This window comes from Malaclemys terrapin, chromosome 3 (assembly GCF_027887155.1).
Source record: "Malaclemys terrapin pileata isolate rMalTer1 chromosome 3, rMalTer1.hap1, whole genome shotgun sequence".
Taxonomy (NCBI): Eukaryota; Metazoa; Chordata; order Testudines; family Emydidae; genus Malaclemys; species Malaclemys terrapin.
This window is the reverse complement of record NC_071507.1, coordinates 198,833,146-198,846,306: the sequence shown is the minus strand read 5'-3', so window position 1 is coordinate 198,846,306 and position 13,161 is coordinate 198,833,146. Positions and strand designations below refer to the sequence as shown.

Here is a 13,161-nt window from a genome sequence, read left to right as displayed (position 1 = left end):
GGACCCATCCCTGTGCCTGTGTGTGCTGCGGACAGACCTTATCTTTCCCGTGCGCTATGGTCATAGGCCAGAAGGGACCATCTAGCCTGGCCTCCATACGCGCATCTGGTCCAGTGTCTCTATTTTGTCTGACCCCCCCACACACACACACCCCTCCCAGCCCCTTTATTTTTGTTATTTACACCGAGGTTTTGCGGCTGATCTCTGAGCTTGTAACGGGAATTCCCCAGCGGCTCCATACTAGGCTTGCGGGCTGCACCGTTTCGTTTGGCGAAAAGCTGGGGAGAACTGGCGCCTCCAAACCGGTTCCGCCTGTGAATTCATGTCCTTGGGTTACTCCCCCCCCCCCCCCTTTCTCGGGGCAGCACAAGCGAGTCACACGTTAGAAACAAACCGCGCCAGGGTCGGTCGCGATCCCTCGAAAGTTACGCATGCGGGGCCCGAATCTGAATCAAGGAAAACTCACGTGGAGTTCGAGGACTCAGAGATTTAACTTTCCATCTCCCCTCCCTTGCGGGTGTGTTTGGGGAACCGAGGTGCGGAGAGGCCCAAACTGCCTGGTCTCCGGGACCAGGATCGGGCCCTCTAGTTTGTCTCTACTCTCTGGAAATTCTCCTTTTTATAATCCGCCAGTCCAGGTGCTTTGCGAGGTGTATCCAGCAACCGCAGTTGCACGAAGGTGGAGTCTGTTATTTAATGTCTCCGTTGATTTCCCGCTTCTTTTTTTCACTAGCTCGCCCTGCCCGATTAGTGTGATTAATTCGGGAATTCGGGCTAAGGTGGGGCGTTAGGTAATAGTCACCTATAGATTTGACACACATCATAATCCGGTGCAAATTGCAGGATAAGAACCTAGGAGGAAGACTGCACAGACCCGATTTGCAAATCCAGCATCTCGGCCTTTAAAATAAATGAAATAAAATAAAATAACGCATTACTAAATTCAAAACGTCCGCTTTAAAGTTATAAACCAGCTCTCCGCAACGTGTGTTGTGATAGCAAGTCAGGAGACTGCGGGAGTAAATCATTGGTCAGATCCTCTCGTTTCTCCTGTATTCGCTGGTTTTATAGCTGGTTTCGCAAGGATTCTGCCTTCTTTTTCTTCACTCCCCCCCCCAAATATTTTAATACAATAGAGCCCTCTCCCCCCCCCCCCCCAAGATTCAGATTTCATTGTCAGGATTTAGCCTCCGCGGAGGGCCCGATTCCGCAGCGGTTATTCCCACCCAGGACGTTCGCTTGTAATTAAACATAATTAAACAACCTCGATATTTCAGCCGTGCATTGGGGTGCTGCGAACATTGATCATATTTAAGTGTCTTATGAGCAAAATCTTGGTGTTTCTTCTGATGGATTTAATTTTTTTCTCTCTCTTTTGGGGTGTGCAGCGTTTCCTATTTGGTTCGTGTGAAATACTTGAAATGCTCCGGTATTAGCATCAAGTCTATAATCTATAATACGCGTGTATCTGATGCATGCCCTGTGCAGGCCTGATAACATTATATTAAACATACATATATATTATAGAGGGATGCATCCATGATATATCATATGAATGCACGTGATACACGTATACAATATGTGCGGGTGCACACAGACACACACACAGGTATGTAAGGATATAATATGCATACGTGTAATCATGTATATATGTACACACATTTGGACAGTGTTTTTGTTGCTAGTCTGTAATGAAATAGCACCTGATCGCTGGTCTGGTTTTTGGAACCTCTTTCTAGTGAAAGATTTTATATAGAAGTCTAATGTACGGTACAATCCATGTCCTGCATAGCGCTAACAGTTAACAACGTTTAAATAACCTTCTTTTTTCCACTCAGCCGGATCTTAAAAGTTGTCTTCATTGTTCCACAGCACTCATGAAAAATGTTTTCTTAAGCTTTATCTCCAAGAGGCATTGCTGGATTCATTTCTTCTTTTAGTCCTTTCCAAAAAGGAATGCAAAGACAGTGAAATATTTTTTTTCTTTCTCCAAAACTGAACAGGAGTGGCAGACTCCTTTGTAGAGTTCAGTTTTAGGAGGTCTCAACCCTCAGTTTCATTTTGAATGAAAATGTGCTTTGTCATTGCTAGGTCGTAGCAAAATGGTTTCATCCATGGAGAAAAGTCATTTCTGTGTTAATCTCCGTTTTATATATATATATATAATTTCTAATTAATCATATTTGTCAGCACTTTACAAAAACGTGAAAGGCAACGATATATTTTATTAATTAATATGCCGATTTTCCCCTCTCTCCAAGATTAGCTAGAGAAAACTGCCCACACTATCAGTGTATTGGATTTATCTCTCTAGTCGGGATCAGTTGTTCCTGGGATGTAAAGTGCGAACTATTTTATAGGGGAATTCAATTTCCCTGGACGGAGAGTTCGAATCCCACCCCACACACAACGCCTATAACATTTATTTTTGTTATTATTCTTGAAATACTCCCGAGCACGCAGCTGACAGATTGTGAAAGTCCTGAAACAAGTCGGGAGATAAACTGAATGCAGACAGGTCCTTGAAATTTCCCTTGCTCCTGGCAACCACGGCAAACTCGTTTGTTTAAAAAAGAAAGCATTGGTATTAAACAGAATCTCAATCAACCTTAATAGGCTCAGGTCCCATTCAGGCTGCGGAGAAAGAAAATACTCGCTTGGGTTTCTGAGAGCAGGAGAAAAATACACTCCAAAGGCAAATATGTCTTCTTTAGAAATATATTACATATGGATACACAACTGTTTAAAGAAATACACACAGATATATTTGACACACATATATATATATACATTATCTATGTGTGTGGACATATATATATATATATAAATAAAATTAAATAAAATATAATAAAACACCCACATATTCAAGCACATACATATATTTATATATAATGAGTTTCTGTGTGCATAACTTTATTCTATGCATGTCTGTATATCTAAAATTATATATAAAAGTATAGATTATTATACAGCCCTAGGTATATAGCTATATTATGTGGATTATACATAATTTCTTAAGATTGTACCTGTAAATAGGAGGAAGATTGTGTATGTGAATGGATTGTATACACGCTTCCGTATACAATCTTAAGAAATGATGTAGAACCCACAAAAATAAGACACTAATTCTGAAAATAGCAAATCGAATCAACGTCTCCCATAGCAGCTCGCGGAGCAGCTCGAAATGGATATGAATTTCACCAAAACACATTTTATTTTTGAACTAACCACACAAAGAAACAAATCATCCCAATGAGCTAAGGATCTCCGAATATGGAGTTTTCTCCTATTCTGCCTCATGAGACTGGTTTTCAGTTTTAATGGAAAAGGTTGCCGGTGAATTCAGAGTGAGATTTCTAGTTTGAATCCGAAATGCGATCAGATCAGCTAAAAAAAAAAATCATAATTTCTTGGTGCTTTTCTTTGGAATTTAATCCGTTTCAGTGTTCGTGTTTCTTGGATTTTTAAAAAGTGTCATCCTGTTTCAGATATCCTAACAGTTTAAGTGTTCAAACTAAGATATGTACTTATCACTGGCGTCCATTAGCGTCTAAAGTTGTCACAAGAACTTTTAAAAACATTGTGTGTGTGTGTGTGTGTGTTTTGTTTTGCAATGTAGGAAACATTTCCCGGGTTCTTCGGGGAGGAAGAGCTGAGATCTACCCAGGGCATATTCTCCATCCTTTATACAGAAGATTTGATTTCTAAAAAGCAGCCAGCGTTGTGAAGTAGATCAGGCTTGCGCATTTCTTGACACTGAAAGAAAGGAATTTGTACTTTGTCAAAACTACAAAGCTACACACAAACCTATGCCCAAGAGAGAAAAAAAAAATCGGGTTGCGTTGTAAAGAAAGGAACAAAGAAAAAGTCTAAAACCGTCGCGCTTTGTATTCAGTTGCACAGTGATTAGAAGCCAAGCAGAAGCAAGTGGCCACGCACAGGCTGGTCAATTACCTCCGCGGGTTCGAAACAACACCGGCGCCTTCCACCGTTTAATAACGCCTCCCGAAGTCAATTTTTCTTTTCTTGTGCTTAGTCCATCTAGCCGCTGGGCTAAACCTAATGGGACGTTCCCATTCAGCTCTTGGGCTGCTCTTTCGACGCAGAGACCCTTTCGCAGTCGGATCGCCGTTTATCTCCAAGAGATGGATCACAGTTTGCCCATGATAAACCTCCGATGAAGAAAACCCAAACCCAAAGCCTTCTCCCCCAAACTATCGGGATAGTCTGGGCGGTTTGTTGATTATAACCGCCTAGTGGGGATCAGATCCCTCGTTGGGATTGTGTTTGTTTTGTGTTAACAGAACCAGTGTAACTGAGATAGAAAGGGGATGCAGGAGCACAGGACATAGAAATGTAACTGCCTGCGGAATTCGCTTACTCACTAATACAGGCTTGGTCTTAGATAGCCCCTGTATTCCTTTTCAAATAGCAACGCTTTTCGATATTGGAAATCAGTCATTTGAAATGATAAAATGCTACAGCCTGGAGGCCGGCTTGAGCCAGGATCTCTGGTTGTTGCTGTTATCTGAATCCGAAGGCTACGTGGTAATAGATGGTTATTTTTATGCAGCACTATTGCTCTATTATTGCCCTATTAACCTTTAGACCTGCCTGAGAGGCTGACATGTGGCCGCACATCCATTTCGTATGGGCCTAGGCAGACATGCGGGGCTATGCCTTTGTCACATGGAGGCCTGGGGACTTGACTGAATCAGGGGAAAGGTTTTATTTGCAGAGCGGTTATTAGAAGGGAGGGTGGGCCCAGCTACAACACCCTCCTCATGGCGCCCAAACCATCTTTAGAGTTGGAAACATCCCGGCAGAAATGTCACCCTTTGGCCATACCTCCCTTTGGCTCAATTTATTGAGGTACTGACCCTAAACTGAAAGCATCCCTTCGCTAGGGGCCTGATGAGAAGACCACTGAGGCCAACGGGAGTCCAATTTCAGTGGCCTTTGGATCCGGGCCCTAGGACGGTGAATGCCACGGGAAAGTGGAAAAACTCCTAGACTGTCGAAGCATGGAAAGCCACATATTTTTGTGCGGCAAAGGGGACATTTATAGCTAGCGGGGAAGGTGTTTTCCTGCCCCCTTCTCTCCATTTCCCAGAACCCCGGCCCCACAACCTGTGTCTGGATCCTTGATCCCATCTATAGGGGCCCGCACAATGACCCCCATGTTCCACAGAGGCCAGGCATAAACTGGGTCCCCAGGGAGGGCCACTGACCCAGAAAGCTTCATGCAGGATCAGATCTTTAAGGCACGTGCCTCCCTTTAGGTGGGATGTGGGGGTCATAAACTGGCTCCAGCTGAAAGCCCCTTCCTCTGCTGAGTGGAGCAGCCAGAGAAGAGACTGCTGGACTTTGGCTGCTGTGTGTGTGTGTGTGTTTTTTTTTTTTAAACAGGAATGAAGCCTGGCGCCGGCTGATGGTGCAACAGATATTGCCTCCCCGCCACGTGATGTGGGGAAACCAGTCACCAAGTGGGAGAGGAGAAGGAGAGTGGAGGAAGGGGGAAAGAGAGAGAGAGAGAGCAGGGAAAGGCTGGCAGGGCAGCACTTGGCTTCTGAGCCAGGAGGGGGAGGGGGAAAGCCCCACTTCCCAGTGGGTCCCAACGAGCTAGAGGTGAAAAGCCAAGCCAGGGGGTGCCCTAGCCCTCCGACATCACCAAAGGTGGGTAGATCTTTTCTTGTTACCTTTCCAGGATGTTTAAGCGTCAGATCGGCTCGTTTCTCGCAGCTGCAGGGACCCAGATGTGGCGTGATCGCCTCTCACTTCCCTCGAAATCCAGAGCCAGCCTTGATTCTGTTTTTTCAACTGTTACAAACGTTGTGATGAAAATCGCTCGCCTCCTTAGGGTCCTTTTCCCTGCTGCGGATTCGTTTCTGCTCCTGCCTCTTTGGCCATGACATGGAAACTGTCAAAGCCCCAGTTACAGTTTTGGCCATGGGGGGTGGGGGGACACAGACGGATTCCCCCCTCGTTTCGTTTGTTTCTGACACTGGGGAGGGGGGAAACATGAGTAGATTTGGAGGATCGGGATAAAGGCCGACTGGGGTTGGACATTTTGACAAGCTCCCATTCTCCAGAATTATCCCCCCCCCCTTACAATTTCCAAAATTTCCTTCGTGTTAAGCTTGTTCATCTCCCTTGTCTCTCTCTGTCTTGCTGGTTATCTGCTCTTATCTAGGACTTATCTCTTTTGATTCTAAATTCACTCCTTGGGAGGTACGGAGAGTTGTTTTGGGGGAGGATAGTGACCTGGTTTGTCAAATTTAAATAACATCAAAGAACTTTTCCCCTTTCACTAAATCCATTTTTTCAGTGTGTGGCATATTAGCCAGAATCCCAGCAGAAGAAAGAAGGCAAGGAGACATCAGACACAGCTATATCATTTTAGTATGCTTTTGGATACACTTTGTAATCTCTTTAAGAATATTTCACTTTCTACTAAAGATTAGCAAACTCCCAGGCTTTTCTGATATTATTTGCGCCAATCTCCTATCGTTTTAATCACACACAGAAATAAATGACACCACCAGAGATTAAAGTAAATTAAAAAAAAAATAGCGATCAACACAGCTCTAAAGATCCATTTTTATATATTTAGATCCAAAAGTATATCACAAAAAGAATAAACCGCACTGCTTAATTTTACCGCCAGACTTTATGTCTCCAAACCGAATTCTTGATCTTCTTTTAAACTATGTTTCAGCTAATTAATAACATATGAAAAACAATATCAATAAAAATATTTTTACTGCCTATAATAAAAAATGGGGAAAGAATTAATTAATTTCCATTAGGCTTCGAATGTATTACTTTTTCAATATGCTTTAAACTTATTGGTCGTCTCCCCCCTCTCCCCCCACAAAAAACAATAACTAATGTTGATTGTATATTTGTTGGTAAAGGCCAAACAGTCTCGTTCACCAATTTTCCAAGTTCTCCTTTTGTTCAGGAGAATAAAGATTAAAAGAATATAAGGAACTTCACGAAAGAAATCTCTGCAGGTTCTGTTCTTCGGAAATTATTTTCAGAAATATCCACCCATCGGATCTGATTTTCTCCACATTATTTTTTTCCTCAAAATACTATGTTACTTAAAACCCCAACAACCTTGTAACATTTTCCCAAACATTGTAAAGAAGAGACTGCAGCAGTCCAGTATCTGTACACCATTTCAAGCAATCCAACTCTCAGCAAACCTGCCCTTAGCATCAGAATCATTATTATGCTTAATAAAAGTGATCAGTGACTTTACTTATTGTAAATTCGGCTGGAGTAAAAGGGTCAGTCCTGTGACTTTTTGGAGGCGCCGAGACTTATTTTTTAAACTAGTTTTATGGTAAAGTAGAGATCACAATCTCTGTGTCTAAGACCCCCTCTCTAAACCAATGCAATGCTATTCTTCCGCTTTCATATTGATTTTTTAATTATCATTTTTTTTGCTTCAAAATCCAAAGGGGTGCGTTGGGGTGTGTGTGGGGGGGGAGGAGGGGGAATAGCATGAATTTGCTCGAGGGCTGGCAGGTCTCTGGCAGCGTTGAAATTATTCGTGCTCTCCAACGACAAAGCGATTAAATATATTTCTTTCCGGGCCATCACTAATCAGAACTAGCTGATTTGTGTTTTACAATTCCAGGGCCTGAGCCAAAGCTTAGAGAAGGCTATGCAAAATCTCTACATTCTTTAATCACTAGAGATTTTTTTTTCCAGCCGATGAGTTCTTAGGCAAAAATCCCACCAAGAAGCTAGCTGGTAGTTTTGCCTGAGGATCGGGCCCCTTTACTAGTAGATGCCTTTAAAAAGTCGTTTTCTTTTAATCTCGATCATTTATTGCCAAGTTATTCCGCAGCGCTTCCTATTAGCAGAGCTGTTACTACGTCAATGCGGAGAATGGTTTCTTTTGTTTAACACGGATTCACTTGGAAACCAAAGTGGATCATTTGCACTTAGATATAACCACTTATTTCATATTTCGTACCGTCTCTCCCGCCCGCTGTCTGCGCGCGTTTGCACTGCCTATGTGTGTGGGTCCCTGTAGGTGTCTATGTATGTATGCATGTGTGTGTGTTTATACTGCTCTTGTATGTGGGTGTCTGTCTACAGGCATGTTTCAGAGTAACAGCCGTGTTAGTCTGTATCCGCAAAAAGAAGAACAGGAGTACTTGTGGCACCTTAGAGACTAACAAATTTATTAGAGCATAAGCTTTCGTGGACTACAGCCCACTTCTTCGGATGCATACAGGCATGTGTATGTGCATATATGTATATGTTGCACGTGTTGTGTATGTATGCCTGGCATGTGTTTATTTCAGTGTCTGCATGTGTCCCTGTATGTTTGTATCTGTGTATGTGTGTGTGCATGTGTCTATCCTCTGTGTGTGAGTGCATGTGTCTCTAAACTCTCTGGGTGTGTCTGTGTAACTCTGTGTATGTGTGAACGTGTTTCTATCTCTGTGTGTGTCTCTGTGTGTGCATGTGTCTCTAAACTCTGTGTATGTGTGCAAGTGTGTCTATCTGTGTGTGTGCACGTGTTTCTATCCTCTGTGTCTCTGTGTGTGTGTGCATGCGTCTATCTCTGTGTATTCGTGTGTGCATGCGTCTCTATCTGTGTGTATGTGTCTCTCTCTGTGTGTGTGCATGTGTCTCTATCTCTGTGTGCGTCTGTGTGTGTCCATGTCTCTCTATCCTCTGGGTGTGTAGGTGTCTTTGTCATGCGCGACCCCCCTCACGTGTACGCTTCATTTCATTTCTCCCTTGACAGCTTCAGACTCCTGGTCGCCTGCAATCAGCCCCGGTGTGATTTCAGATCAAACACCGGGCTCCGGCACATTAACAACACAATAGGCCCAGTCGTACCTGAGGACAAAGCTTTTTTTTTTTTTCCCTCCAGGGGCTCCTGGAGCAGCCTTGGGGAATGCTCCGTCTCTCACCTTCCCCTAGTGACCCTCCTCCCCGGCTCTCTCTAACCTCCTTATCTCCGCAGGCTCTAGGCTGGGTGTGTGTGTGTCCCCCCACCCCCCCCTTTCTAACCAGCTTCTCCCCGCTGTGCTTTCTCTCGGCTAGGTGTGGGTGTGAGCCGGCCCGCAGGAGAGGGGAGGAGACTCCAATGTTTAAACTTCCCAGCCCCGGTGGCTTTGGCTTGCTGGATGGAGCCAAGGGGGAGCAGCTAAGGCGCTAGACCCGGCTCTTGCAGAGGACCGGCAGCTCCGCCGGCGTGGAGAAGCCCAGCGTGGAAGGCGGACCCCAGGGAGGACTGGGGCTTGCTGGACCGGATTGAGGACTGCAGGGTCCTTGGGCAGGAGCGGGCAATAACCAGCAGTGCAGCGTTGCAGTTAAACTGGAGCTAACTTGGTAACCTGCCCCCCCAGGTCCCCCCACTCTGGATTGTGTCGGGGCCCGGCCTTGCTTCGCGCCGCGATGTATCAGAGCCTGGCCATGGCCGCGAACCACGGCCCCCCAGCCTACGAGGGGGCCGGGGGGTTCATGCACGGCGGGGCGGCCGCCTCCCCGGTCTACGTGCCCACCACCCGGGTCACCTCCATGCTCCCCAGCCTGCCCTACCTCCAGAGCGGCGGCTCCTCCCAGCAGGCCAGCCCGGCCTCCAGCCACTCCATCTGGACGCAGCCCGGTGCCGAGCCCGCCGCCTACAACCCCGGAGCCTCCCACCCGCCCGTCTCGCCCCGCTTCTCCTTCTCGCCCGGCGCCTCCCGGGAGGCCGCCCCGTACAGCAGCCCGCTGAGCCGGGAGCAGTACGGCCGGGGCTTCGGGGGCTCCTACTCCGGCCCCTACCCAGCCTACATGAGCCCGGAGATGGGCACCACGTGGAGCGCATCGCCCTTCGACAGCCCCATGCTGCACAACCTGCCCAACCGGGGCGCCGCGGGAGCCGCCCGCCACGCCAACCTCGGTAAGTGCCGCCGCCCCGGGGCAGCGGCTGCTCGGCCGGCCCGGGCGCTGGCTCGGGAACTGGCGCCGGGGAGTTTGCTTTGCAGGCAGTGGGGCTGGGGCCGCACCTCCGCCTCTTGCTGGCCTGCCCCTCTCTGCAGAGACGGGTCCCGGGAAGCGGGACTGCTTGGGGAGGTAGAGCAATGAGGGTTGAATTAGGAGCTGGCTGCGTAAGAAAACAAGGAGCGGCCCAAGGCCAACGCTTTCCGCTTGGGTGCCCCAAGTTGTTATTAATTATTATTATTAGTCCTGGTTATTGGGGCAGGGCCTAGGGACTCATCAAGAACAAGGCTCCCATGTGCTAGGGGCTGGGATGATTTAGTTGGGGTCGGTCCTGCTTTGGGCAGGGGGTTGGACTAGATGACCTCCTGAGGTCCCTTCCAACCCTGATCTTCTATAATTCTGTACACAGTGCCTGCCCTGGAGAGCGTCTAAATAGACAGGACAGAGGGGGAATGGGTATAACACACCAGGAGAGTGAACAACGGCCTATGGCATGTTAGTGTCCCATTTTTGGGGTGTGTGGGTGAGTTGGGAGGGGATAAGCTGAAGGAAAGGGAAAGGAGAGGGCCCACTGAAGGAAGCGGGGTGAGGAAGATGAGGCAGGGGAGAAGAGGAAGGGAAACGAGTAGTTATATCCATATTTACTCTTCTAAATAAGTGGAAGGTGATAAGCAGCACCCTGCTGGCTTCCATGGGCTTCTCTGTGAGCTGCTGGGTCCTGGGCGCTTTTGAAAACGAAACCACTTATTTAGGTGCCTGATGTAGATTTAGGAGACTATCTTTAGGCCCCCGGTTTTGAAAATCTTGGTGACGCCTGGTCACTTTTATTTAGGAGGCTACATGCTGATGTAACATAAAGTGCACAGGTTTTCAAAATCCGCCTAAGCGACGAAAAATGTTGCCTCTTTATTTTATTTTGGAGAGATGGGGGTTGGGAAAAGAAGTGAATCCTCCGTATAATCACAAGTGGATCACCCCGTTTCCTCTCCATGTTCTCTCTACCACCCTATTTGGTTTAGCCTCAGCTGAGGGTGGTGTAGTTTAAAAATACAACACAGTACTAGGAAAAGTATTTGAATTCATGCACAATGTACCTGTAGATAATAGTGTTTAGCACAATTGTTCCTCCTAGTCTAGTATGAATTTGTACAATGCTCTAGGATGATTTTTTTAAAACTTTTCACAAATCCAGGTGGTTATTGTTTGGGGACTGGGCGTCTCAATCTCTTGGAGCGTTTTGTTGCCGATACAAAGGCGTTTAAGAAGCGCCACCTGGTATTTTAAAGACAAAGTTTGTACCAGCCTTGTGGTGTTATCAGACAGCATTGTTAAGATGTGCGATAAATGATGTCTGACATATTTCAATAATCTTTTAGACTGCTCCTAAAAACCCCGTATCTTCTCCATTGCCCACATGTAGCGCGTTAATAATAATTTTAAATACCACAACAAAACCAAACCAAGGAATACCTGAAGCCTCTCTAAATTATTCCCCTCTCTGCAGTTTTCAGCCCCTTTCTTCTATGCATCTGACTTTCAGGGTCCAATCCTTACCACTTAGTACTAAGCACAGTACCTACTATCATAGTAGTTCCATTGACTTCAAAGCTGCTATCCCTAGCAGTTAACACCACACTTGTTCGGGTATGTAGGTTACAAGCTTTGATTCTAAGCTCTTAGGGCGTAGGGTCGAATTGGTCTTTGTGCCTTTGTACAGTACCAATTATATTGTCCAGCCCACCAACTGAACAGTCATGATCTTTTACATTCAGTGTTACAGGAAAGTATGGCTGGGTATAATTTTAAGTTCAAGACCAAGGCCCCAATTCAGCAAATGGATCTGTGCCAGTAGACCGCCTTGCCTATGTAGTGCTATAATTTACACGGAGGGTGTCTTCCTGGCTGGATCCGATTGCAGGATCGGGGCCTAAGCGAGCAAAATATATTTGGGTTTTAAAATAAAAAGTACTTAGTACAAGTAAAAATTTAAACTTAAAAATATGCATGAGAGCTGGGTATGAAAATTGTAAATTACGTTTTATAACTGCTTGAAGTTCAACAATGACTGGATTGGGGGTTATATTTAAAGCAATCATTTAGGGCAGTGGCTCTCAATCTTTCCTGACTACTGTACCCCTTTCAGGAGTCTTTGTCTTGCGTACCCCCAAATTTCACCTCACTTAAAAACTACTTGAGTAGAAAATCAGACATAAAAATATGAAAGTGTCCCAGCACACTAGGACTGAAAAATTGCTGACTTTCTCATTTTAACCATATAATTATCAAATAAATCAATTGGGATATAAATATTGTACTTACATTTCAGTGTATAGTATATGGAGCAGTATAAACAAGTCATTGTCTGTAGGGAATTTTAGTTTGTACTGACTTCGCTAGTGCTTTTTATGTAGCCTGTTGTAAAACTAGGGCAGATATCTAGATGAGTCCGTATATCCCCAGGAGGACCTCTGCATACCCAAGAGGTATACATACCCCTGGTTGAGAACCACTGATTTAGGGCTCAAACCTCCATCTTTGCTCAAGATGAATTCCCACTGGATTCCATGGGAGTTTTGCCTGCAGGCCTTAGCCCTTAGTATTTAAATGGAACAAGGATCATTTCCAGCTGGGTGGCTTTTCTAACCTAAGGGGATACTTTGCGGAGACTGTACTTTTCTAGGTGTTGGTATGAAATGTGGAAAAGCTGTAGGAAGGCAGTTAACAAGCAAAGGGAGAGATTCATTACAAGAGGGGAACAGCTGGTTAGAAAGTCCAGGTGAAAGAAATGAAATTATTGCAGGAAATCAGAGTGATAGGCACATATGGAGGGGAAAAACCTCGCTATATGTAGTGTGAAGGGAGATAACATCATGTTCCGTTGTAAATAATAACATGAGGGAAATGCACACAGTTCAGTTCAACCATAGACTTTAGTGGGATGGCTGGGTTCTGCTCTGTGTTTTCACAGTGCCTAGCACAGCGGAGCCCCAAACCTGGCTGGGGTCATTAGGTGCGGGCAGAATACTTTGGTTTATTTATTTGCTACACAAATGTGCCAAAGTGTAAAAGAAACACAGGCCCCGTGGGCTGAATCCTGAAGTGTACACTTGCATGTCATTTCCATGACAGTCAGATTTGTGGGGAGAACAACACAGGCTTTATTACATTATGATACAGCGTGAAACCAAAACCAAAGAGCCT

The 13,161-nt window shown here is 45.6% G+C and overlaps 1 protein-coding gene across 2 annotated transcripts in view; it reads left to right on the top strand.

Moving 5' to 3' along the window:
- The first annotated feature begins 5,542 nt into the window (after positions 1-5,542).
- GATA4 (GATA binding protein 4) overlaps positions 5,543-13,161 on the top strand; it is a 46,389-nt gene continuing 38,770 nt past the window's right edge. Inside the window, exons 1-2 of one of the 2 annotated variants that reach the window (XM_054023220.1) lie at positions 5,543-5,676; positions 9,076-9,919. In XM_054023220.1, the coding sequence (XP_053879195.1) occupies positions 9,430-9,919 (490 nt within the window). In that variant the 5' untranslated portion in view covers positions 5,543-5,676; positions 9,076-9,429. The remainder of the gene's footprint in view (positions 5,677-9,075; positions 9,920-13,161) is intronic. The other variant, XM_054023221.1, reaches the window with a different exon arrangement.